Source organism: Cherax quadricarinatus, chromosome 80 (genome assembly GCF_038502225.1).
Source record: "Cherax quadricarinatus isolate ZL_2023a chromosome 80, ASM3850222v1, whole genome shotgun sequence".
Taxonomy (NCBI): domain Eukaryota; kingdom Metazoa; phylum Arthropoda; class Malacostraca; order Decapoda; family Parastacidae; genus Cherax; species Cherax quadricarinatus.
The window spans coordinates 17,293,562-17,316,912 of record NC_091371.1 but is presented as its reverse complement, the minus strand read 5'-3'; the positions used below and the strand labels follow the sequence as shown (position 1 = coordinate 17,316,912).

Here is a 23,351-nt window from a genome sequence, read left to right as displayed (position 1 = left end):
TGATTTCCCTTAACCTCTCCTCATAGGACATACCTCTTAACTCTGGGACTAGTCTTGTTGCAAACCTTTGCACATTCTCTAGTTTCTTTACATACATACGTATATATATATACATATATACATATACGTATATATATACGTATATATATACATACGTATATATATACATACGTATATATATACATACGTATATATATACATACGTATATATATACATACGTATATATATATACGTATATATATATACGTATATATATATACGTATATATATATATATATATATATATATATATATATATATATATATATATACGTATATATATGAATGAATGAAAGTATAGTAGTACCAACACTCTTATATGGATGTGAAGCTTGGGTGGTAAACGCAGCAGCGAGGAGACGGTTGGAGGCAGTGGAGATGTCCTGTCTAAGGGCAATGTGTGGTGTAAATATTATGCAGAAAATTCGGAGTGTGGAAATTAGGAGAAGGTGTGGAGTTAATAAAAGCATTAGTCAGAGGGCAGAAGAGGGGTTGTTGAGGTGGTTTGTTCATTTAGAGGGAATGGATCAAAGTAGAATGACATGGAAAGCATATAAATCTATAGGGGAAGGAAAGAGGGGTAGGGGTCGTCCTTGAAAGGGTTGGAAAGAGGGGGTAAAGGAGGTTTTGTGGGCGAGGGGCTTGGACTTCCAGCAAGCGTGCATGAGCGTGTTAGATAGGAGTGAATGGAGATGAATGATACTTGGGACCTGACGATCTGTTGGAGTGTGAGCAGGGTAATATTTAGTGAAGGGATTCAGGGAAACCGGTTATTTTCTTATAGTCGGACTTGAGTCCTGGAAATGGGAAGTACAATGCCTGCACTTTAAAGGAGGGGTTAGGGATATTGGCAGTTTGGAGGGATATGTTGTGTATCTTTATACATATATGCTTCTAAACTGTTGTATTCTGAGCACCTCTGCAAAAGCAGTGATAATGTGTGAGTGTGGTGAAAGTGTTGAATGATGATAAAAGTATTTTCTTTTTGGGGATTTTCTTTCTTTTTTGGGTCACCCTGCCTCGGTGGGAGACGACCGACTTGTTGAAAAAAAAAAAAAAAAAATATACGTATATATATATATTCATTATATATATATATAATATATGTATGTATGTATATATATATATATATATATATATATATATATATATATATATATATATATATATATATATACATGTATATATATATATTATATATTCTGAAATTTTACCTATATAAAATGGTTCCATCACTTTTTTATATATTTTTTAGAGCTTTGTGGTACAATACAGTATTCAAATTTTTGACAAAATGCAGTACAGCCTCTCCTCACTTAGCGATGTACTCGTTTACTGATGCCTCAGATTTACGACGGTCTCTCTGACTAGTATTCATACCTCTATAATGTATACTAGAGCTGATTTTCTCTGTTTTGTTTATTTCAATATATGTACAGTGCACTACTGTATAATCATTTAACAATACGTATACCAGAAATGTTATAAATGGTGCAAAGGTGACATTAAAACAATATCAAAGATGGTTAACACAAACTCACTACCATTATAGTATGCTCCTCACTTAGCGACAGATTCGTTTAACTATGTGGTCTTAGTAACGGAACTCCATCATTAAGTGAGGAGAGGCTGTATTGCAAAATTGTTTTGAACTTATTGAACAAAAACATATTTTATGTATTTCGGTAAAATCATTGGGCTTATGCAAAATAGCTTATCTTTTGACTACAAGTCTCATACTGGACAGTATAAATTTGATTTTTGACAGTCCCCGGTGTATGATGTTGATACAAAGATGAAGAAGCACTCGTCCGAGCAAATTAATGAAGACATGGACAAAATGTTTGAGACAGAAGGAACATGTGAAGATTTTTCACTGAGTCATTTGAATGCTCCAGATACAGTGTCTGCCCCATGGTCACCAGGGTATGATGAAAATTTACAAGTTTGTGAAGCTGATGATCTACGAGTTCGTGACTCTGATATTAAATGTAAGGAATTAACTTGATTTGTTTCAGACATATTATGAAAAACATTTTCAACAAATATAAGCTATTGTAATGTCTTTAATTATTGTTATTAATATTAAACTGACTTGAGTATGTAAAGTACCTACAGAATATTGTATCTTGATTGGCTCTCTGGTTAAATTAGGCTGTACATTTTTTCAGAAGTAGTTTCATTAATTTCAGCATGTGATGTCAAGCGAAAGTTTTCTTAGTGATTGTTCGTTTACCAAACCCACATATTAACTGCCTTTAATAATATAATTTTTCAATGTTGTTAAACCTATTAAAATTTTCTTGCCTGTTAAATTTTGCTTCTCATTTTGTACATAAAGCACATTGGACAGTACGTTTTTCATGGATAATTTTTTTGACCCCCAAAAAATATATTACACAAAACTAATTTTCAGGTGTTCATTTTGCATTTTTCGTTCCACTTCTAATGTAACTTATCTGTTTTCACTTGTTATTATACAAAAAAAGTTTGTATTTCTCTATGTGGTATAAAAATAACATAGTGTACATGTAATAAAACATTGGTAGACAAAAGAAAGCCACTAGTATACAATGCATTTTGGCAGACTATAATCCTAATGATTATACTTGTCTTAAGAATTAGACATAGACTATTAAGTAGGATTTCTTACCACAGTCTCTGGTGGTCTTCTCAGAGATTGGAAGTCACAGGCTTATGAAGGATTTCTGTGGAAATAGCTCACATTGCTTGTTTTTATTTCTTTATCCTAGGTTAAATTCTACATAATTTAGTACATAAAACCAATATAAAAGTTTAAAATTATTTTTTTTTTCAACACACTTGACATTTCCCACTAAGGCAGGGTAGTCAAAAAAAAAAAAGTACTTTCACCATCACTCACTCCATCACTGTCTTGCCAGAGGGGCACCAATACTACAGTTCAAAACTGCTTGAATAAATCTTACTCTGAAAGCTCCTTCCATTCTGTATATTGAATTTTACCTTTTTATTTTCCTGTTTAGCTCTTCCCTTGCTTTTGCATTTTATTACTCAAATTTGTTCATAATAGAAGAGATCTTTGCCATAATTCATCTGATTTCTTATCAATAATTCATTAACTTGAAACCAGGTGATGTGCAATATGACTAGCACAGACATTAGAAATTAACCATGCTTTCAGATACTGTACTTAGGCAGTATGTGAATTAACCATGCTTTCAGCACTGCACATAGGCAGTAATGTACTCTGACTTACATAATGAGATTTTAAAAGCATGGAGGGGTGCTTGTTAGCTTTCGGAGCTCATTTTTCTAAATTAACATACAACAAAAGGCTGAAAGCAAAATGGGTGAACATTGTGAGGGATCTCATGAGTAAACAGAAATATTCAGCAGTTTTTTATGTATTGGATATAATGAAAGTTTTATAGAAATCATCTGCCAGGTTAGATTGGTGGATTGAACACATTGACTCAAGGCTGAGGGACTGATTACCTTGAACTCCTCATCTTCCACTGTTCTTTGTTCTGGGTGGCAAAACTTTTCCCAGAATAAAGATTCCCAAATGTAGACCAAGTGACTCAATTATCAACCTGTCAGTTTTCTAAACCACTAATACAAATTAGAATTAGACTCATGGAATATTAGATATTTTATTATTTGAATGAAAAAATGGCTAAACTAAGTACAACTCTGTATTACAGTTCACAGACGTGATACTTTCCCTCATGTCCATCATCCTCTGAGGCCACATCACCATCGGAGAGGCAGTCGCAAAAGTAGCCAGAGTGAAGATACTCAACCTTCATACTCACGCTTGGTAAGATATTGGAAAATTGAATTATTGTTTTGTATTCGATGAATTTTTTAACAGAGAAATATGTAGCTATTACAGGAAAGATATTGATAGTTAATTAAGCTTTTGTATTCTAGATAAATATTCATTTTTTTTTTAACACTTTGACCATTTCCCACTGAGGTAGGGTGACCCAAAAAGAAGAAAAAAACTTTCATCATCGTTCAACACTTTCACCATCATCATTCATACATAATCACTGTCTTGGCAGAGGTGCTCAGATGCAACAGTTTAGATGTCACTCCAAAACTGCCAGTATCCCAACCCCTCCTTTAAAGTGCAGGCATTGTATCTCCCACCTCAAGACTCATGTCTGGCTAACCGGTTTCCTTGAATCCCTTCACAAAATATTACCCTGCTTACACTCCAACAGCTCGTCTGGTTCCATAAACCATTCGTCTCCATTCACTCCTGTCTAACACGCTCATGCATGCTTGCTGGAAGCCCAAGCCCCTTGCCCACAAAACCCCCTGTAATCCCTCCCTCCAACCTTTCCTAGGATGACCCCTACCTTTGTATTCTCCATTGGTATTTTATAGTTTTTAGCAATTTCAATAAACTTGTAAGTAAGATAAGATTTTGTTCAGATTTTTAACCCCGGAGGGTTAATCACCCAGGATAACCCAAGAAAATCTGTGTGTCATCGAGGACTCTCTGCTTTTATCCATTGGGGTCTTTCAGTCTTGTCCCTCAGGATGCGACCCACACCAATCGCCTAACACCCAAGTACCTATTTGCTTGCTGGTGAACAGGGACAACAGGTGTAAGGAAACACACCCAATGTTTCCATTCTTGGTGGGGATTGAACCACAGAAATTCAGTGTGTGAGACGAGCGTTGCCTACCAGGCAATGGGACACTGTAGATTTTCTTTTTTTCAACAAGTCGGCTGTCTCCCACCGAGGCAGGGTGACCCAAAAAGAAAGAAAATCCCCTAAAAGAAAATGCTCTCATCATCATTCAACACATTCACTTTCACCTCACTCATACATAATCACTGTCTTTGCAGAGGCGCTCAGATACAACAGTTTAGAAGTCCTCCCTCCAAACTGTCAGTATCCCAAACCCCTCCTTTAAAGTGCAGGCATTGTACTTCCCATTTCCAGGACTCAAGTCCGGCTAACCGGTAATATGTAACCAACTACAAAAATTAGTTGATTGGTTTCACACTGTAGATGTAAAGAAATAAAGTTTACTGTATGCAAAGGTGTGTGTGTGTGTGTGTTTGTAGACAAATGGAAAGAATGTGTTTTATCTTGATGAATTTCATATCTGCTCCTCAATCTTTAATCATAATAATAATCTTTATGTCAACAAGTACATGTACAAGGTATACAGACCTAGCTGACATCAATGACATACTGCTGATAGAATGCCCCAGGCTATGCAGAGCATTTCGGACAAATTAGGTTAATTTTGTCCCAGGATGTATCCCAAACAAGCCAACAAAGACCCGGCTTCCTGTTATACTGATAGATGAACTTGGACAGCAGGTGTCTTAAGGAAACACATCCTAATGTTTCAGCTCAAACACTGAGGTCTGAGGATCAATGCCCGGAGCTTAATGTGTGAGTTGAGTGTGTTAGCAGTGTGTCTGTATGTCTTATTATCTATTTGAGTTTTTGGGAGTGAGTTCTCTCTTAGTCCTCCCCCCTTAATTTTCAGGAATTAGTTTCTGTTGTAACAACAATGAGATATTTCCACTTTTAAATCACTTATTTATGTTGAAGAAATATTTTCTAATATCATGTGATGCATTTGGGAATGTAATTTCCATCTACAGTAAGACCCAGTGGCGGCTTGTAGCACCGGTAATACCTATACTATCGTACCGCATGAAACTTCTGTTTTTAATCATTTTTTATCTCATTTCAAAAAAAAAAAATAAAAAATTTGCTTATAAATACATCGAAAACAATATACAACAGATTTTTCCTGTAATATATATGTCAGTTACAAATTATTTTAGCGTAAAGTTGATGAAGTCATATGTCTGGCAGCAAGCATTTGGGGGGGACTGCAGCTCTGCAGCTCCTCTGGGCTAGCCGTCATTGGTAGGACCCATATCCACGGGGGGATATGCTCCTAAACCTGCCACGGATACCAAAACCATGGAGAGTAGCAACCCCTATATACATGTACATGTATAAAACTTTTTTTTTTTCTTTCTTCAACAAGTTGGCCATCTCCCACTGAGGCAGGGTGACCCAAAAAGAAAGAAAATCCCCAAAAAGAAAATGCTTTCATCATCATTCAACACTCTCACCTCACTCATGCATAATCACTGTTTTTGCAGAGGAGCCCAAATACAACAGTTTAGAAGCATATATAAAGATATATGTATAACATATCCCTCCAAACTGCCAATATCCCAAACCCCTCCTTTAAAGTGCAGGCATTGTATATATGCACTTCCCATTTCCAGTACTCAAGTCTGGCTATATAAAAATAACCGGTTTCCCTGAATCCCTTTACTAAATATTACCCTGCTCACACTCCAACAGCTAGTTATGTCCCAAAAACCATTTGTCTCTATTCACTCCTATCTAACACACTCACGCACGCTTGCTGGAAGTCCAAGTCCCGCACTCACGAAACCTCTTTTACCCAGTCCCTCCATCCTTTTTGAGGACGACCCCTACCCCACCTTCCTTCCTCTACAGATTTATACGCTCTCCATGTCATTCTACTTTGATACATACTCTCTTAATGACCAAACCACCTCAACAGTCCCTCTTCAGCCCTCTTGACTTTTATTAACTCCACACCTTCTCCTAATTTCCACACTCCGAATTTTCTGCATAATATTTTCACCACACATTGCCCTTAGACAGAAATCTCCACTGCCTCCAACCGCCTTCTCGCTGAAGCATTTTCAATCCAAGCTTCACACCCATATAAGAGAGTTGGTACCACTATACATGCATACATTCCCTTCTTTGTTTCCATAGATAGCATTTTTTGTCTCCACATATACATCAATGCAACACTCACCTTTTTTCCTTCATCAATTCTATGGTTAACCTCATCCTTCATAAACCCATCCGCTGACACGTCAACTCCCAAATATCTGAAAACATTCACTTCTTCCGTACTGCCTCTCCCCAATGTGATATCCAATTTTTCTTTATCTAAATCATTTGATACCCTCATCACCTTACTCTTATCTATGTTCACTTTCAACTTTCTACCTTTACAGACCCTCCCAAACTCATCCACTAACCTTTGCAACTTTTCTTCAGAATCTCCCATCAGCACAGTATCATCAGGAAAAAGTAACAATATCAACTCCCATTTTGTATTTGATTCCCCATAATTTAATCTCACCCTTCTCCCCAACACCCTAGCATATACTTCTTTTACAACTCTATTTTATTATTATTATTATTATCACACTGGCCGATTCCCACCAAGGCAGGGTGGCCTGAAAAAGAAAAACTTTCACCATCATTCACTCCATCACTGTCTTGCCAGAAGGGTGCTTTACACTATAGTTTTTAAACTGCAACATTAACCCTTTGAGGGTTTTCGTCGTACTAGTACGTCTTACGCGTAGGGGTTTTTGACGTACTAGTACTCATAAATTCTAGCGGCCTCAAATCTAGTGGGAGAAAGCTGGTAGGCCTTCATATGAAAGAATGGGTCTATGTGGTCAGTGTGCACAGTCTAAAAAAAATCCTGCAGCACACAGTGCATAATGAGAGAAAAAAAACTTTGACCATTTTTTTTTAATAAATCAGCAACTTTGCAGTGTATTTTCGTATGGTATTTATTGTTGTATTCTAGTTTTCTTGGTCTCATTTTATAGAATGGAAGACATATTACAGAAATTGAGATGATTTTGACTGGTTTTACAAAGAAAGGTGCCTTGAAATTGAGCTCAAAGTAGCAGAAATGTTCGATTTTTACCAAACTTCAAAAGTAAACAAATCGTGCCAAGCGTGCAATACACGTCAACTGGTGAGTCTAATATTCTTTCACAAGTGCACCAATAATATTTATACCATTTTTTACACTAATGCAGTAGTCTGCATAACAGTAAATCTTATATTTTTTGTGAAAATAAAAATTCAAAGTGGAAAGCAAAAGAATATAAGAGGGGCCTTGAGACGTGACTAATGACTAGAGGAAATGTCATTTTAGTGCCAGGAATGTCTTTCTTGTTTATTCTGGACCCTATTCGGAAATTGGCATCTTTTGAAATTTGTGTGAAATTGGCAAAATTGCTAAATTCTGACCACTGTACTGGATAGTTGAATTTCATAAATGAGTGGTTTCTTGCACCCATTCGATAGAAAAAATGGAGTTCTAGCGAAATATTCATGTTTTTTTGTCGACTAGTACAGTGAAATTGGCCGAAAATGGGGCTCAAAGTGGGCAAAATCGCCGATGCGTAAACATCGCCGAGACCGCTAACTTTGCGAGAGCATAATTCCGTAAGTTTTCTATCAAATTTCAAACTTTTGGTGTCTTTATGATCGGGAAAATATTCTCTATCTTTTCATAAGAGAAAATAATTTTTTTTTTTTTTTTAAATTTGGCCGACCCTGAGAACGAGTTTCGGAGAGGGCCTGTCGACCCTCAAAGGGTTAACACCCCTCCTTCAGAGTGCAGGCACTGTACTTCCCATCTCCAGGACTCAAGTCCGGCCTGCCGGTTTCCCTGAACCCCTTCATAAATGTTACTTTGCTCACACTCCAACAGCACATCAAGTATTAAAAACCATTTGTCTCCATTCACTCCTATCAAACACGCTCACGCATGCCTGCTGGAAGTCCAAGCCCTTCGCACACAAAACCTCCTTTACCCCCTCCCTCCAACCTTTCCTAGGCCGACCCCTACCCCGCCTTCCTTCCACTACAGACTGATACACTCTTGAAGTCATTCTGTTTCGCTCCATTCTCTCTACATGTCCGAACCACCTCAACAACCCGTCCTCAGCCCTCTGGACAACAGTTTTGGTAATCCCGTACCTCCTCCTAACTTCCAAACTACGAATTCTCTGCATTATATTCACACCACACATTGCCCTCAGACATGGCATCTCCACTGCCTCCAGCCTTCTCCTCGCTGCAACATTCATCACCCATGCTTCACACCCATATAAGAGCGTTGGTAAAACTATACTCTCATACATTCCCCTCTTTGCCTCCAAGGACAAAGTTCTTTGTCTCCACAGACTCCCAAGTGCACCACTCACCCTTTTCCCCTCATCAATTCTATGATTCACCTCAATTTTCATAGACCCATCCGCTGACACGTCCACTCCCAAATATCTGAATACATTCACCTCCTCCATACTCTCTCCCTCCAATCTGATATCCAATCTTTCATCACCTAATCTTTTTGTTATCCTCATAACCTTACTCTTTCCTGTATTCACTTTTAATTTTCTTCTTTTGCATACCCTACCAAATTCATCCACCCATCTCTGCAACTTCTCTTCAGAATCTCCCAAGAGCACAGTGTCATCAGCAAAGAGCAACTGTGACAACTCCCACTTTATGTGTGATTCGTTATCTTTTAACTCCACGCCTCTTGCCAAGACCCTCGCATTTACTTCTCTTACAACCCTATCTATAAATATATTAAACAACCACGGTGACATCACACATCCTTGTCTAAGGCCTACTTTTACTGGGAAATAATTTCCCTCTTTCCTACATACTCTATCTATAAATATATTAAACAACCATGGTGACATTACACATTCCTTTCTAAGACCTACTTTTACTGGGAAGTAATCTCCCTCTCTTCTACACGCCCTAACCTGAACCTCACTGTCCTCATAAAAACTCTTTACAGCATTTAGTAACTTACTACCCATTCCATATACACAAATAACCCGCATATAAAAGAGAGAAGCTTACGACGACGTTTCAGTCCAACTTGGACCATTTACAAAGTCATACTAACCAGAAGTGGAGCAGGACGACTATATATAGGCAGGAAGAGGTGGTGGTAGTAGTGGTAGTAACACAAGAATAGTTATTATTATTATTATTATCACACCGGCCGATTCCCACTTCCAAACTACGAATTCTCTGCATTATATTCACACCACACATTGCCCTCAGACATGACATCTCCACTGCCTCCAGCCTTCTCCTCGCTGCAACATTCATCACCCACGCTTCACACCCATATAAGAGCGTTGGTAAAACTATACTCTCATACATTCCCCTCTTTGCCTCCAAGGACAAAGTTCTTTGTCTCCACAGACTCCTAAGTGCACCACTCACTCTTTTTCCCTCATCAATTCTATGATTCACCTCATCTTTCATAGACCCATCCGCTGACACGTCCACTCCCAAATATCTGAATACGTTCACCTCCTCCATACTCTCTCCCTCCAATCTGATATTCAATCTTTCATCACCTAATCTTTTTGTTATCCTCATAACCTTACTCTTTCCTGTATTCACCTTTAATTTTCTTCTTTTGCACACCCTACCAAATTCATCCACCAATCTCTGCAACTTCTCTTCAGAATCTCCCAAGAGCACAGTGTCATCAGCAAAGAGCAGCTGTGACAACTCCCACTTTGTGTGTGATTCTTTATCTTTTAACTCTACGCCTCTTGCCAAGACCCTCGCATTTACTTCTCTTACAACCCCATCTATAAATATATTAAACAACCACGGTGACATCACACATCCTTGTCTAAGGCCTACTTTTACTGGGAAAAAATTTCCCTCTTTCCTACATACTCTAACTTGAGCCTCACTATCCTCGTAAAAACTCTTCACTGCTTTCAGTAACCTACCTCCTACACCATACACTTGCAACATCTGCCACATTGCCCCCCTATCCACCCTGTCATACGCCTTTTCCAAATCCATAAATGCCACAAAGACCTCTTTAGCCTTATCTAAATACTGTTCACTTATATGTTTCACTGTAAACACCTGGTCCACACACCCCCTACCTTTCCTAAAGCCTCCTTGTTCATCTGCTATCCTATTCTCCGTCTTACTCTTAATTCTTTCAATTATAACTCTACCATACACTTTACCAGGTACACTCAACAGACTTATCCCCCTATAATTTTTGCACTCTCTTTTATCCCCTTTGCCTTTATACAAAGGAACTATGCATGCTCTCTGCCAATCCCTAGGTACCTTACCCTCTTCCATACATTTATTAAATAATTGCACCAACCACTCCAAAACTATATCCCCACCTGCTTTTAACATTTCTATCTTTATCCCATCAATCCCGGCTGCCTTACCCCCTTTCATTTTACCTACTGCCTCACGAACTTCCCCCACACTCACAACTGGCTCTTCCTCACTCCTACAAGATGTTATTCCTCCTTGCCCTATACACGAAATCACAGCTTCCCTATCTTCATCAACATTTAACAATTCCTCAAAATATTCCTTCCATCTTCCCAATACCTCTAACTCTCCATTTAATAACTCTCCTCTCCTATTTTTAACTGCAAACTTGTTAATCTCATCCAAAACTTTTTCTTATTTTCAACAAAATTTGTTGATAACATCTCACCCACTGCTCTCTTTTTACACTGCTTCACCACTCTCTTAACTTCTCTCTTTTTCTCCACTCTTCCCTCCTTGCATCACTTCTACTTTGTAAAAACTTCTCATATGCTAACTTTTTCTCCCTTACTACTCTCTTTACATCATCATTCCACCAATCGCTCCTCTTCCCTCCTGCATTTCCTGTAACCACAAACTTTTGAACACTCTAAACTACATTTTTAAACCTATACCTCTTCGACCCCATTGCCTATGCTCTCATTAGCCCATCTATCCTCCAATAGCTGTTTATATCTTACCCTACTGCCTCCTCTTTTAGTTTATAAACCTTCACCTCTCTCTTCCCTGAAATACTGTTCACATATATGCTTCAATGTAAACACTTGATATACACATCCCCTACCCACTCTAAACCCTCCTTGCTCATCTGAAATCCTACTCTGTCTTACCTCTAATTCTTTCAATAATAACCCTGCTGTACACTTTTCCTGGTATACTCAGTAAACTTATTCCCCTATAATTTTTACAATCTCTTTTGTCCCCCTTCCCTTTATATAAAGAAACTAACAAGCTCTCTGCCAATCCCTAGGTACCTTCTCCTTTTTCATAAATTTATTAAACAAAAATGCCAACCACTCCAACACTATATCCCCCCCTGCTTTTAACATTTCTGTCATGATCCTGTTAGTTCCAGCTGCTTTACCCTCTTTCATTGTACGTAATGCCTCGCGCACTTCCCCCAGACTCGCATCCTGCTCTTCTTCACTACTAAAAGATGTTATACCTCCCTGATCAGTGAATAAAATTACTGCCTCCCTTTCTTCATCGACATTTAAAAGTTCCTCAAAATATTCCCGCCATCTACCCAATACCTCCAGGTCCCCATCTACTAACTCCCCTACTCTGTTTTTAAGTGACAAATCCATTCATTCCCTAGGCTTTCTTAACATGTTTATCTCGCTCCAAAATTTTTTATTATATATATAAAATTTCTTGACAGTGCCTCTCTCACTCTATCATCTGCTCTCCTTTTGCACTCTCTCACCACTCTCTTCACCTTTCTTTTACTCTCCATAGTGTGCTAAAAATATATAGCCAAGACAGGACCCACAGCATTGGTTTTAAGTTGGAAAAATTCCGATTCAGGAAGGATATAGGAAAGCACTGGTTTGGTAATAGAGTTGTGGACTATTGGAACAAACTCCCGAGTACCGTCATAGAAGCTAAAACGTTGTGTAGTTATAAAAATAGGTTAGATAAATACATGAGTGGGTGGGTGTGAGTTGGACCTGACTAGCTTGTGCTGCTAGGTCAGATGCCATGCTCCTTCCTTAAGTGAATGTGACCTGAACTGACTAGGTTGGGGCATTAGTTTGGGCTGGTGGAGGACTTGGACCTGCCTTGTATGGGCCAGTAGGCCTTCCACAGTGTTTCTTCTTTCTTATGTTCTTATGTGTCAGAAATGAAAGCATTAATTTATGGTCAGCTAAATGCAAAACTGATTATAAACAGGAAAAACAAGAAGAGAATGAGGAGGAAGAAACAAAGGCAGCTAAAGGAGTCTCCTTTCAAGTGGGTGAACCAGAAGTTGCTGAGGAATTGCTGACAGGGTGAGACACTTGTTATTTCTAATTATTTTTTACTCTGTAACATTATTTCTAATTATTTTTTGCTCTGTAACATTATTTCTAATTATTTTTTACTCTGTAATGTTGTATGAACTTTTCATTTGTATCACTGTTGTTTATACATATACAGTAGCTCCTTTTTCCCTATAATATATTAAGTGTTCTTAAACTGAATATAGAATATTCCTGTGCATAAAGCATAATACTACAATAATCGCTGTGTTACAGAAAGGAGGCAGATGTAAGCAGTCCTCCCAAACCGACTCTACGTAAAAACTTCTCTTCAGGTCTTTCATCCGATGATGAGGAAGATGCACCTTTACTCTCTGATGATTCACAACTCAGGTAATCTACATTTGATTTGTGTCATTTATAAATTGAATTACTAGAAAACATCAGTAACTGATATCCCAAATAATTTGTTGTTGACTTGTGATACAGTGCTCTTATTAGTGGTTTTAATGTTTTAAATAATTGTGCTGTATATTATTATCATCATCCATCACTTTTGTTGTTCCCCCCCCCCCCCTTTTTTTTTTAACTTTAACACATCGGCCATTTCTCACTGAAGCAGGGTGACCTGTTAAAGAAGAAACACCACCATCATCACTCACTCCATCACTGTCTTGCCTTATTATGTTGCTTCTTGCCACAACAACCATTTTTCTTAGCCTTCTCTGCTGTAGCCTATGTCTTAGTGTTAAGGATGAAAGTTTAAGTTGGCATATTGGTACTTGTAATAAGTAACACTGTACATCAAATCTAATGACTTAAGGATATAATTAAATATACAGTGGTACCTCGGGCTATGAACTTATTTCGTTCCAGATGGCTGTTCGAGTGCTGATACCGAACGAATTTGTTCCCATAAGGAATAATGTAAATTAGATTAATCCGTTTCAGACCACCAAAAATACACTTACAAAAGCACTTACATAAATACACTTATATAATTGTTCGTGTTTTGAGCTGTTCGTATCCTGAGGTACCACTGTAATTCTGTATAATAATAAAATTAATGAAATAAGTACATTAACCCTTTCAGGGTTTCGGCCGTACTAGTACGGCTTACGCACCAGGGTTTTTGACGTACTAGTACGCCTAAATTCTAGTGCCCTCAAATCTAGTGAGAGAAAGCTGGTAGGCCTACATATGAAAGAATGGGTCTATGTGGTCAGTGTGCATGGTATAAAAAAAATCCTGCAGCACACAGTGCGTAATGAGAAAAAAAAAACTTTGACCGTGTTTTTGGATTAAAACAACGACTTTGCACTGTATTTTCGTATGGTGTTTATTGTTGTAGTCTAGTTTTCCTGGTTTCATTTTATAGAGTGGAAGACATATTACAGAAATTGAGATGATTTTGACTGGTTTTACAAAGAAAACAACCTTGAAATTGCGCTCAAAGTAGCAGAAATGTTCGATTTTTACCAAAGTTCAAAAGTAAACAAATCATGCTATGCATCCAATACACGTCAACTGGTGAGTCTAATATTCTTTCACAAGTGCGCTGATAGTATTTATACCATTTCTACACCAATGCAGTAGTCTGCATAACAGTAAATCTTCTATTTTTTTGTGTGAATAAAAATTAAAAGTGGAAAGCAAAAGAATGTAAGAGGGGCATTGGGACGTGACTGATGAACAGAGGAAATGTTATTTTAGTGCCAGGAATGTCTTTCTTGTTTATTCTGGACCCTATTTGGAAATTGGCATCTTTTGAAATTTGTGTAAAATTGGCAAAATTGCTAAATTCTGACCACTGTATTGGATAGTTGAAATCGGTAAATGGGTGGTTTCTTGTACTCATTTGATAGAAAAAATGGAGTTCTAGCGAAATAGTTATGATTTGTGTCGACAAGCACACTGGAATTGGCCAAAAATAGGGCTCAAAGTGGGCAAAATCGCCGATGCATGAACATCGTCGAGACTGCTAACTTCGCGAGAGCATAATTCCGTAAGTTTTCCATCAAATTTCATACTTTTGGTGTCATTATGATCGGGAAAAGATTCTCTATCATTTCATGAGAATTTTTTTTTTTTTTTTTTTTTGAAATTTGGCCGACCCTGAGAACAAGTTTCTGAGAGGGCCTGTCGACCCTGAAAGGGTTAAAAACACAACACTTGTCTGACTTTTACAGTAAATTCCCAATATAATAAACTTTCAAAACTATGGACAAAATGAACTATTTAAGTTACACCTTTAACTCCTCTATATTCAGTGTTTATTGCAGTATATTTGTAAATTGTCTGCTATATTAGGTATACAGTAGAGTCCATTAAAAATTTTTTTTGCTTTTTTGTAACTTTCAAATTTAATAGCCCCTAATAGTCTGTTATATTGAAAGTTTACTGTATCTGTATTATACATGGTGTTCTTATTATACATTCAGAGACATTATAGCAAACTTGGGAGTAAAGTAATTCATTGGATAATGAATCACATTTTTTTCCATTGACTTCACTTTTTTTTAATACATTGGCTGTGTCCCACTGAGGCAGGGTGACCCGAAAAAGAAACACTTTAACTATCATTCACACTATCACTGTCTTGCCAGAGGTGCACAGATATGACAGTTTAGATGTCCTTCTAAACAGCAAATATCTCATACCCCTCCTTTAATATACAGCCTCTCCTCACTTAGCGATGTACTCGTTTACCGACGCCTCGGACTTATGATGGGCTCTCTGACCAGTATTCATACATAAATAATGTAGTAGTATATTAGAGCCGATTTCCTTTATTTTGTTTATTTCAATATACAGTACACTACTGTATAAACATTTAAAAATACAGTGGTACCCTGAGTTTTGAACTGCTCCCAACTCAAACAATTATGCAAGTGTATTTGTGCAAATGCATTTGTAAGTGTATTTTTGGGGGTCTGAAACGGACTAATCTAATTTACATTATTTCTTATGGGAACAAATTCGTTCGGTATTGGCACTCGAACAGCATTCAGGAATGAAATAAGTTTGAAACTCGGGGTACCACTGTGTACTTGAAATGTTATAAATGGTACAAAGGTGACATTAAAATAATATCAAAGATGGTTGACACAAACTCACTACTATTATAGTATGCTCCTCACTTGGTGAAAAATTCGTTTAACGACTTAGTCTCAGAAATGGAACTCTGTCTTAAGTGAGGAGAAGCTCTATACAATATTTAGTAATTTTTCAAATTTTATCCAGCTACTGGACCACTGTGACAAGGTCCTGGATGCTACAGAGGATATGGACCACTATGATAAGGTCCTGGATGCTATAGAGGATAAACAAAATGCAGATGTAGTATACACAGACTTTGCAAAAGCCTTCGACAAGTGTGACCACGGTGTAATAGCACACAAAATGTGTGATAAAGGAATAACAGGAAAAATTGGTAGATGGATCTATAACTTCTTAAAAAATGAAACACAAAGAGTAAAAGTAAAGAGTAAAGTCTGAGGCAGCTACGGTGAAAAGCTCGGTTCCATTAGGCACAGTACTCACTCCCATCCTGTTCCTCATCCTCATATCTGAAGATATAAGCCATAGCTGTGTGTCTTCCTTTGCGGATGACACCCGAATTGCCATGACAGTGTCCTCCATCGAAGATACGCAGAACTCCAAGTGGACATCAACCAAATCTTCAAATGGGCCACTCAAAACAATATGTTCTATGAAGAGAAATTTCAACTTCTCAGATATGGAAAACTTGAGGAAATTAAAACTGTATCAGGGTATACAACAAATTCAAACCATACAGTAGAGCAAAAAAGGAATGTGAAGGACCTGGGAGTGATAATGTCAGAGGATCTCACTTTCAAAGACCACAACAGTATATCTATTGCATCTGCTAGAAAAATAATAAGATGGATAATGAAAACCTTCAAAACTAGGGATGCCAAGCCCATGATGATTCTCTTCTAACTGCTTGTTCTCCCTAGGCTGGAATACTGCTGTACACTAACTGCCCCCCCCATCCTCCCAAGGCAGGCAAAATTGCTGACCTGGAGAGTGTATAGAGAACTTTCATGGCACACATAAGTATGATAAAGCACCTGAATTACTGGAAACAGTTGAAATCCCTTGATTTGTATTCCCTGAAATGCAGGCAAGAGAGATACATGATAATATACACCTGGAAAATCCTAGAGGGATTAGTACAAAACTTGCACATGAAAGTCACTCCCCATGAGAGCAAAAGACTTGGCAGGAGATACAACATTCCCCCAATGAAAAGCAGGGGTGCCACAGGTACACTGAGAGACAACACAATAAGTGTCAGGGGCCCAAAGACTGTTCAACTGCCTCCCAGCATACATAAAGAGAATTACCAATAGACCCTTGGCTGTCCTCAAGAAGGCACTGAACAGGCACCTAAAGTCAGTACCTGACCAGCCAGGCTGTGGTTCGCACGTCAGTTTGTGTGCAGTCAGCAGTAACAGCCTGGTTGATCAGACCCTGATCCACCATGAGGCCTGGTCTCAGACCGGGCTGTAGGGGCGTTGACCCTCTAAGCCCTCTTCAGGTCTCGAGGTATACCATTGGTGTGTATTCAAAAACTCAAGGCTGGCTTGGGTGCCAAAGTTGAGGGAGTGCCAGAAATCAAAGCACAGAAAAAGGACAAAATATCACTATCAGTTTACAAGAAACATGTGAACGGTTTAGAAAAGAAATTCCAAAGTACATGAAAAAAATTAAGGCATTAGAGGTGAGACAGGTGTTGAGGGAGAGAGGTATGGCTGGAAATAAACAATAAAATTATGCACAGGAATTTTTATATTTCCAGCTAAAAATTTTTTTTTTATAAAATATGGGATGGGGTGAGCACCAAGTCAGTGTTGACTTAGGGTACCTTAACATCTTAAGCTTGTCCTCTGAGGAATGAGCATTTTAGGTGAAAATCTTTGGTTACAAATTTCAGTAGTTGTCAGCTTTTGATCTTCGCTCCATACCTTTAGATTCTATGTTTTTTATTAAGTTGCTGCAACTGCAGGTTAATTGCCAGCATTGATGTTATTCACATAATGAGCAATTGCTTTCACATTGTTGATTATGCAGACAAAGAGTTTTGCTCTTAGCACCTGGTCTCTCATCAACATTTACCTGCTGTAAACTAGCCAGTTTTGTGTTTAATCTTGGGTGAAGTGATTCAGGTGAAGTGATTCAGTGGAGTATAAGTTACTTGATGACCATTTGGAAGTCATAATAGCTGGTAATAAATTTAATAATACTAATAATAATTGTAAATGCTGCAGTGAGGAGACGGCTGGAGGCACTGAAGATGTCCTGTCTTAAGAGCAATGTGTGGTGTAAATATTATGCAGAGAATTTGTAGCGTGGAAATAAATTAGAAGGAAGTGTGGAGTTACTAAAAGTATTAGTCAGAGGGCTGAAGAGGGGCTGTTGAGATGGTTTGGTCATTTAGAGAGAGTGGAACAAAGTAGAATGATTTGGAGAGCGTATAAATCTGTAGGGGAAGGAAGGCAGGGTAAGGGTTGACCCCAAAAAGTTGGAGGGAAGATAAAGGAGGTTATGTGGATGAGGGGCTTGGACTTCTAGCAAGCATGCATGAGTGTGTTAGATATTCATGAATGGAGACGTATGCTTTTTTGACCTGACAAGCTGTAGGAGTGTGAGTGTGAAGGGATTCAGGGAAACCAGTTAGCTGGACTTGAGTCCTGGAACTGGGAAGTACAATGCCTGCACTTTAAAGGAGGGGTTTGGGATATTGACAGTTTGGAGGGGCATCTGAACTTCTCTGGAGTTCAGATGTCCCTCCAAATCTGGGCTCCAGATCTGGGCTCCTCTGCAAAGACAGTGATTATGTATGAGTGATGGTGAAAGTGTTGAATGATGAAAAGTTTTTTCTTTCTTTTTGGGTTTTTCTTTCTTTTTGGGTCACCCTGCCTTGGTGGGAGATGGCCGACGTGTTAAAAATGGTCATGTTGAACTCCATGAGGGCGTGGAGAAGAAACCTTCCTCCTTAAGCCATGTGTGTAGTAAGAGGGGACTAAAATGCGGGGAGCAAAGAGCTAGTGAGAGATGACTGGTATGCTAAAAAAAATTATTATGAATTTTGAAGCACTAAAAAACATGATGAACAAACCATGACACTACTTGCACTTCAAAATGTGTAATTTATGTGATGAAAGACTGGATATCAGATTGGAGGGAGAGAGTATGGAGGAGGTGAATGTATTCAGATATTTGGGAGTGGACGTGTCAGCGGATGGGTCTATGAAAGATGAGGTGAATCATAGAATTGATGAGGGGAAAAGGGTGAGTGGTGTACTTGGGAGTCTGTGGAGACAAAGAACTTTGTCCTTGGAGGCAAAGAGGTTAATGTATGTGAGTATAGTTTTACCAACGCTCTTATATGGGTGTGAAGCATGGGTGATGAATGTTGCAGCGAGGAGAAGGCTGGAGGCAGTGGAGATGTCATGTCTGAGAGCAATGTGTGGTGTGAATATAATGCAGAGAATTCGTAGTCTGGAAGTTAGGAGGAGGTGCGGGATTACCAAAACTGTTGTCCAGAGGGCTGAGGATGGGTTGTTGAGGTGGTTCGGACATGTAGAGAGAATGGAGCGAAAGAGAGTAACTTCAAGAGTGTATCAGTCTGTAGTGGAAGGAAGGCGGGGTAGGGGTCGGCCTAGGAAAGGTTGGAGGGAGGGGGTAAAGGAGGTTTTGTGTGCGAGGGGCTTGGACTTCCAGCAGGCATGCATGAGCGTGTTTGATAGGAGTGAATGGAGACAAATGGTTTTTAATACTTGATGTGCTGTTGGAGTGTGAGCAAAGTAACATTTATGAAGGGGTTCAGGGAAACCGGCAGGCCGGACTTGAGTCCTGGAGATGGGAAGTACAGTGCCTGCACTCTGGCAGTTTAAAAACTGTAGTGTAAAGCACCCTTCTGGCAAGACAGTGATGGAGTGAATGATGATGAAAGTTTTTCTTTTTCGGGCCACCCTGCCTTGGTGGGAATCGCCGACGTGTTAATAAAAAAAAAATAAAAAAATTTTTTTATTTATTTATTTTAGAGGGAATAGGTGTCTTACTGAATGTGCAGTTGTATAACAGATTGTTGCATGAATAAGAGATGTATAACAAAGACCCCCTTCCCTGTATTAGAATTTAAAGAGAAGACTAGTTTTTAGATGCATGTTGTTGGAAAATAGAATTCTAAGGAACACCATTTAACCCCTTGACTGTCGCAACCCCCAATCCTGAGGTGTCTCCTGGTGTCGCAAAATTTAAAAAAAAAAAAAATATTTTTTCTTATGAAATGATGGAGAATCTTTTCCCGATTGTAATCACACCAAAACAACAAAATTTGATGGAAAACTGACGGAATTATGCTCTCGCGAAGTTAGCGACCTCGGTGCTGTTTACAAATCGGCAATTTCGCTCACTTTGAGCCCTATTTTCGGCTAATTCCGTTGTTCCAGTCACCCAAACTCATAGCTATTTCTTTAGAACTCCATCTTTTCTATCGATTGAGTACAAGAAACTGCCCATTTACCGATTTCAACTACCTAATAATGTGGTCAGAAATTTGCAATTTGGCCAATTTCACGAAAACTAAAAAATATGACTATTTCAAAATAAGGTCCAGAATGAACAATGCAGACATTCCTGGCTCTAAAATAACATTTTCTTTGTTCATCAGTCATGTCTCCAGGCCCCTCTGATGTTACTCTTGCTTTCTATTTTGAATTTATATTCAAACAAAAAATAGAAGACTTATTATTATGCAGACTACTGCAATACTGTAATAATTGTATAAATAACATCAACCCATTCATGACTGCATATTAGAATGGCTAGTTGGACATTTATTGGACAATGGCATCATTTGTTTACTTTTGAACATTGGCAAAAATCAAACATTTCCCCTACTTTGAGCTCCATTTCTAGGTTCTTTTTATAGTAAAATCAATCAAAATCACCTCTATTTCTATAATATGTTTTCCATTCTATCAAATGAGACCAAGAAAACGAGAATACAACCATAAATACTATATGAAAATAGACCACAAAGTTGGCATTTTAATTAAAAAAAACAGTCGGAGTGTTTTTTTCTCATTATGCACTGCGTGCTCCAGGATTTTTTTTATATGGTGCACACTGACCACACAGACCCATTCTCTCACATGTGGGCCTACCAGTTTTCTCCTGCTTGATTTGAAGGCGCTAGAATTTATGAGTATACATACGTCAAACACGGTACCTCGTAAGACGTATATATACGGCCGCAACAGTCAAAGGGTTAATATATAGTATTAGAAGTGTAATATACTCTTTGACTAATGTTGTTTTCATTTATAGGTGTATATAAATACTTGTCATTTCCAGATCCTGCATTCGGCCGGTAGAATACGATTTTCCGTATATTGATGAGTCATCTCGTAAGAAGAATCGTGTCCAGTTTGAAATCGGTATGCATGGGGTCGGGTGTTTTAATAGTAAATCTGATACAAATTTTTTATCCTTCCTCCTTTTACACCATCCTTGCCAGAATCCTTTATTTGTTAACCTGTACTGTCTCTGTCAAAGTTTTTCCTGATGGTTATCTCTAAACAAATCTGTTATTGTCGTAGAGAATTTTGTAACTTTATATTTAAATGTCATATCATGTGGAATTTTGTTAAAGGGCTACGAATAAACACAAGTTACATCCATTATGTTTTCATAGTCTTTATCTTTGGCGAGTTAGGCATATAAATAGTCTTGTAAAAACACTGATCAGAAAGTTCCATGTTTACATTCACCAGTATAAGCTAATGCTTATTCTTGAAATAATGTAGTTATTGCAAATCTAAAATTATTTGCTTATCTGGCCATTATATTTATTATAAAGTTGATCTTGTTATTCCAAAAATGTTCAGTCCTTCAAAAATTCCTGTTACCCACATGTAACACCTAAATTATATTTATGATGGTTTTAGTAAATTTACAGTGACATAAAGAATTTTCTCTGACTTTTTTAAGAAAGCATTGTTTTGTTCTGCATTCATTTTCATTTTGTCATCAGTTCATAGATTTGTTTAGTTTAATGCCATGCCAATATAAGTACTTATTCTCAACACTGAAATGAATAATAATTATAATAATAATATCTTTATTTATATAAGTATGTACATGTACAAGGTATACAGGCCTAGCTGACATCAATGACATACTACTATATAGAAAGGCACTTGTTATGCAGAGCATTTTGGGCAAATTAGGTCAGTTTTGTCCCAGGATGCAACCCATACCTGTTGCTTAACACTCAGGTACCCATTTTATTGATGGGGAACATAGACAACCAGTATAAGGAAAGATGCCCAATGTTTCTACCCTCACCAGGAATTGAACCCGGACCCTTGCCGTGTGAAGTGAGAGCTTTAGCCACCAGGCCACAGGGCACTATAAAATACCAACCTGATTACCCAAAAATATTCTGAGCACTATGAAATAAACAGTAGTACTGTAGTTGTATAGATATACAATCCATTGTATAAAAAAAGAATACAAAGGCAGGAATATGAAAACAACAACAAGGTGATGATTGACATAGCTGAAGCAGCTAGGAGTGCACACAGGGCTAAAATACATGGGTGATTTCAGTCACAAAGAAATAGATTGGAAGAACTGGAACCCACGTGGGGGATTGGAAATGTGGAGTGCTGAGTTGATGGGGGTTATTTGAGGAAACTTTTTTTGAGTCAGCATGTGAAGAACATGAAGAGACAGACAGACAGACAGACAGACAAACAGAAGATAAGCCAGAAAAACTGGTCTGCTTTTACTGCTGGTATATCTGACATAGGCAAAATAGAATATAACAGCCCCCTGGGCACTAGTAATCATGCAGTCTTAAACTTTAAGTACCTAGTGGAACTGAAAGTAGAGGGAAGAATGACAGGTGGAGAACACAAGAATCCCAACTTTAGAAGAGGATATTTCAAGAGGAGGAGAGAATTCCTGTATACAGTGCATTGGTAAAGTGAACTGGAAGGAAAGTCAGGGGATAAGATGATACCTGAAATGCACAGGATACTAGTGGCTTTCTTTTGTGCATGTCGTAAACGTGCATTGGTTATGGAGGAAGAATTCTGTCCCACTTCCCCGTGGAGATAAATGGAAATAAACAAGAACAAGAACTGGTAAGAAAATAGAAGAAAACTCAGAAGGGTATGTATATATACGCTTGTACATGCATGTGTAGTGTAACCTAAGTGTAAGTAGAAGTAGCAAGACATACCTGAAATCTTGCATGTTTATGAGACAGAAGAAAGACACCAGCAATCCTACCATCACCTAAAACAATTACAGGCTTCCGTTTCACACTCACTTGGCAGGACGGTAGTACCC

General features: G+C 38.1%; 1 protein-coding gene across 4 annotated transcripts in view; it reads left to right on the top strand.

Moving 5' to 3' along the window:
* Ae2 (Anion exchanger 2) overlaps window positions 1-23,351 on the top strand; it is a 434,313-nt gene that overhangs the window by 143,827 nt on the left and 267,135 nt on the right. For all 4 annotated transcript variants that reach the window (XM_070102192.1, XM_070102191.1, XM_070102193.1 and 1 more), the window contains 5 exons: window positions 1,809-2,031; window positions 3,727-3,842; window positions 12,892-12,989; window positions 13,236-13,352; window positions 21,348-21,430. In XM_070102192.1, coding sequence (XP_069958293.1) covers window positions 1,809-2,031; window positions 3,727-3,842; window positions 12,892-12,989; window positions 13,236-13,352; window positions 21,348-21,430 — 637 coding nt within the window. The remainder of the gene's footprint in view (window positions 1-1,808; window positions 2,032-3,726; window positions 3,843-12,891; window positions 12,990-13,235; window positions 13,353-21,347; window positions 21,431-23,351) is intronic.